At 44.9% G+C, this 4913-nt stretch overlaps 1 protein-coding gene across 1 annotated transcript; it reads right to left on the minus strand.

Annotated features, from left to right (window-relative positions):
• Positions 1-1052: 1052 nt before the first annotated feature.
• On the minus strand, positions 1053-3929 carry LOC147901367 (putative pentatricopeptide repeat-containing protein At3g15130). Its single transcript, XM_087376477.1, has 6 exons — positions 3357-3929; positions 2961-3176; positions 2527-2687; positions 2187-2337; positions 1944-2081; positions 1053-1583 (listed from the first exon to the last, which is right to left on the minus strand). The coding sequence occupies exons 1-6, from the start codon at positions 3927-3929 to the stop codon at positions 1053-1055; spliced, it is 1770 nt and encodes a 589-aa protein (XP_087232603.1).
• Between the last annotated feature and the right edge of the window lie 984 nt (positions 3930-4913).

Below are 4913 nucleotides of genomic sequence, written 5' to 3' on the forward strand. Positions count from 1 at the left end.
GGAGCCTCCCGTGGAGAGGAACTGTAGAGAGAGGCCACGTGTCCTTCCGGGACTCGTTGGAACAGATCTGTGCAGGCAGGACAGCAGGACAGGTGATGTCAGCATCCCGGGAGCCTGCAGAGACTGTACAGACAACAGGCGCCTCTGTCAAGTAGCTGTATGGAAGGCTGCAACATAAATTGGGGGTCGACTTGTCTGGTTGGTCCATTTTGGGGGCCCTTGGGCACCATAAAAAAGAGCCCTTGGGCTCGCTCGTATCATCCCTTTGAAGAGCAGATTGGAGCTATAGAGAGCCTGCCTCAAGGACCATTTTAAGGACAAGGACGGTGGCTATTTGGAGTAGACAAAGAGTTCAACAAAATCTTCACTCTTAGCTGTCTATCAGGGCAGAAAGGAAGGTGGATCATAGGGGGAGATTGTGCCTTATCATTGGCTGCACATCAGGTCAGCAAGGAGATCAAGTCTTCTAGCATACACTACCTTAGTTTTGGCTGTCCGGGATGGACAGCTTGAAGGTGTGATTGCGGGTGCGATAACGAGGCCAACTCAAGCTCTACCGCAGCTCGCAGGCTGACTGTTATTTTGGTAGTACAGGGGTCCCCATTTTTGGTGGTACATTAGACTTGTTTTTTGTATTGTGTCCATGTCTAGGACGGAAATATATAGTGTGGTTCTACATCTCTCTCATGAGTATTGTCTATTTACTTGCTTGCACAAATATGTTAAGTACCATGAAGGAGAGAAATTGGATTGAAATTAACTACACCACTATGTGAGTGCCTTTGCTAGATCTATCTGTCTCCATCTATGAGAAGCTTCCGTTTCGTATACCCTCTATTGTGATTTTCAACACCATCATAAGTAATGCCTTGCCGTGTGTATACATGATTCCCAATTGGCCAAATAAATCCTATCTCCCCCATTTTGGGGAATGTCCCTCTACCTTCGCAACCTTTGATCAGGGAATGTCTTAAATCCCCTACCACAAACGTATGCCTAATTCTGCCAAGCTTAGACCAAGTCCTGCCCTGGCTTCTTCCATGCAGTTTCTTTCAATCAATGCATTGAAATTTGACCTGTTTCTCAACCTCATACCTGTGAGTACCTGCATAGATATTAGACATCAAAATGTAGGCTGTGGCATCCTTGTCATCCAATTGCACTGCATATTCAAAGGCATGACTTCCAAGCTCCATATCACCCCAATTTTGACAAGCACCCAAAACACAGAGCCACACCACAAGATTAGGTTGGAAAGGCATCTTCTCTGCCATTGCTACTGCCTCATCTAAACGGCCTGTACGGCCAAGGAGATCAACCATGCAAGTGTGGTGCTCAATAGTTGGAACGATGCCATGTATTTTGCTCATGGCTTCAAAGTATATGTGGCCTTCCTTCACTCGACCCGTGTGACTGCATACAGTAAGAACACTAAGGAACGTGACCCTGTCTGGGTTTAGACCACCTCCAGTCATTGTCTCAAGCATGTGGAAAACAATTTCACATTCTCCTAGCTGGGCAATTCCTGCCATTAGTGCAGTCCATGAGACTAAATCTTGAACTGGCAGCTTATCAAAAACTTCCTGGGCATTTGCAAGCAAGCCACATTTGGCATACATGTCGACCAAGGTGTTGCCAACATAAGGATCCCTTTCTAATCCCCGTCTGGCAATCTCAGCATGTATTTTTCGAGCGTTGTCTATGGCTCCTATGCTGCCACAAGCTTTCAAGCTGCAAACAAATGTGAAAGCATCCGGAGAGAAGCCCTCCAGTTGCATCTGTTTGAAACAGTTCAGTGCTTTCTCACCAAGACCATGTTCAGCATACCCTGCAATTATTGCATTCCACGAGACTACATCTCGACCTGGTAGCTTGTTAAATACTTCACGTGCTTTTGCCAGCGAGCCACATTTGACATACATATCAACTAAGGTGTTGCCAACAAAAGGATCTCTTTCCAAATCCTGTCTGGAAATCTCAGCATGTATTTCTTTTCCCTTGTCTATGGATTGTATGCTGCCACAAGCTTGTAGGCTGCAAACAAATGTGACAGCATTGGGGGAGACATCCTCCACTTGCATCTGTTCAAAACAGTGCAGTGCTTCCTCACCAAGTCCATGTTCAGCATATCCTGCAATTAGGGCAGTCCATGAGACTACATCTCGCAGTAGCAGCTTGTCAAACACTTCCTGTGCTTTTGTAAGCAAGCCCCATTTGGCATACATGTCAACCAAGGTGTTGCCAACACAGGGATCTCTTTCTAATCCCTGTTTGGCAATTGCAGCATGTATTTCTTGGCCCTTACCTATGGCTCCTAAGCTACTACAAGCTTTCAAGCTGCAAACAAATGTGTCAGTGTTCGGACAGACACCCTCCAGTTTCATCTGTTGAAAGCAATTCAGTGCTTCCTCACCAAGGCCATGTTCAGCATATCCTGCAATTAATATGTTCCACGACACTACATTTTGAACTAGCAGCTTGTCAAACTCATTTCGTGCGTTTGCAAGTGAGTCACATTTGACATACATGTCAACTAAGGTGTTACCCACAAGAGGAGCTCTGTCCAATTCTTGTCTGGCAATCTCTGAGTGTATTTCTTGGCCCTTGTATATGGCTCCTATCATGCCACAAGCTCTCAAGATGCAAACAAATGTGACATCATTCGGACAAACACCATCTACTTGCATCTGTTCAAAACAGTTCAGTGCTTCCTCACCAAGCCCGCATTCAGCATATCCTGCAATTAATGCAGTCCATGAGGTTACATCTCGAACTAACAGCTGGTTAAATACTTCCCGTGCTTGTGCAAGTGAGCAACATTTAATGTACATGTCGACCAAGGTGTTGCCAACAAAATGAAATCTTTCCAATTCCTGTCTGGAAATCTCAGCATGTATTTCTCGCCCCTTCTCTATGGCTCTTATGCAGCCACAAGCTTTCAAGCTGCAAATAAAAGTGACATCATTTGGAGAAACACCCTCCCATTGCATCTGTTCAAAACACTTCAGTGCTTCCTCACCAAGATCACGTTCCACATATCCTGCAATTAGTATATTCCACGACACAACATCTCGAAGTAGAAGCTTGTCAAACACTTCTCGTGCTTTTGCAAGAGAACCAGATTTGGCATACATGTCCACCAAGGCGTTGCCAACAAAAGGGCTTCTATCCAATTCCTGTCTGGCAATCTCAGCGTGTATTTCTCGGCCCTTATATATGGCTCCTATGCTGCCACAAGCTTTCAAGCTGCAAACATACGTGATAGCATTTGAACGGAGGCCCTGCAGTTGCATCTGCTCCAAACAGGTCATTGCTTCCTCACCAAGACCATGTTCAGCATATCCTGCAATCAGTACATTCCATGACACAACATCTCGAGCTAGCATGTTGTCAAACACTTCCCGTGCCCTTGCAAGCAATCCACATTTGGCATACATGCCGACCAATGTGTTGCAAATAAAAGGATCCCTTTGCAATTCCCACCGTGCAATATCAGCATGTATTTCTTGGCCTTTTTCTGCATCTTTCAGCCTGGCACAAGCCTTCACTAGGGCCACAAATGTATACTTGCTAGGATGTACAGAATCCTCGTGCATTTTCAGGTACAGGTTGAGGGCATGCTGTGATTCCCCACATGCCATATGGCCCATAATGAGGGAAGTCCAAGAACACTCGTTGCGATCAACCAGCTTGTGAAAAGCTTGCTGACTATGGCACATGCCTCCACATTCCACCAACATTGGGACAAGATAGTTTCCAAGACATTTATGAGCTTCCAGCCCACTTTTGCAAAGGTAAGCATGCAAACGCTTGGCATACGCTAAATTTTTCTTTTTTCTGCAATTCTGCAAGATGCATATTATATTCTCAACATTAGGCAGCCGGGGCATCCGTTCCAAAGACGTGAGTTCCTCCTCTATGCTCAGCATCTCCGAGCCACTTGTTTTTGTGCTTTAGACCCATTCCACTTCCAGTCCACAGCTAAAACTGGCCTTGCGAAAACTGTTCCATCTTCAGAGTTTGACAGCCGCCCCCCCCCCAAAAAAAAAAATCCCTTGCTGGCGGACTCCTTCATGTCTTATCCAGAGCGACTCAATGGTAATTTTATGCTACATGCGCTCTTTGTTAAACCTCACAAAAGACAAGTGAGGTGCACCAATATTACAGAGTACTTCAACACGATCAGCATTGTTGCCTTCATCACTGGCCCCAAAGGATCTGACCTTGAAAACCCAATTGCGAGAGTACTTGAAACGGACATGTTCGGAGGTGGGTCGTATCGCTATTATTTTAAGGTAGGTAGCGCTTCACCATTCGTACCTTAACCGGGTCAAGCTCCATCTTAATCTGCGCATGATGGTAACAAATCTTGTGATTTGGCTCATTGTTCATAGAAAAGTTTTATTTTTGTAGAACTCCTCCTCTCAGTTTTAAAGCCAAAATATAACTACAGATTTCGAAATGCAAAAATGTATTGTATATCTTAGCCGTCCAATCCGGCCTCCATTCACAGCGGATTCAGGTGCCCCCCTTCGTTAGCATGTGGCCTGAATATTTGCGACTTTACCTTCCCAAACCTCCCAAATGGAGATCCATGTGGCCGCACTCTTAGTGCCCTTTGTAGATGTTAATGTGTTGCACATATCACAAAACTTCGGTGTTAATATGATGTTGACGGTTGACCTAGTAATCTAACCAATCATCCTATTGAGCGAAGATAATGGCTAGTGCATAACTAGAAGCATCCACATGCACATAAAAATAAAATCCCAGGGTGTAACCATTGCTTGGCTTTTTAAATCATGGAAAACCACAGACAGCTCGGTGGTCCATTCAAACTTAGCATCTTTCTTTGTCAACTCATATAATGGAGTTGCAATCTTGGCAAAATCTTAAATAAAGAGTCTATAGAA

This window comes from Dipteris shenzhenensis, chromosome 6, assembly GCF_047967505.1.
Source record: "Dipteris shenzhenensis isolate YYH24624 ecotype China chromosome 6, Dip_SZ_1.0, whole genome shotgun sequence".
Classification (NCBI taxonomy): Eukaryota; Viridiplantae; Streptophyta; class Polypodiopsida; order Gleicheniales; family Dipteridaceae; genus Dipteris; species Dipteris shenzhenensis.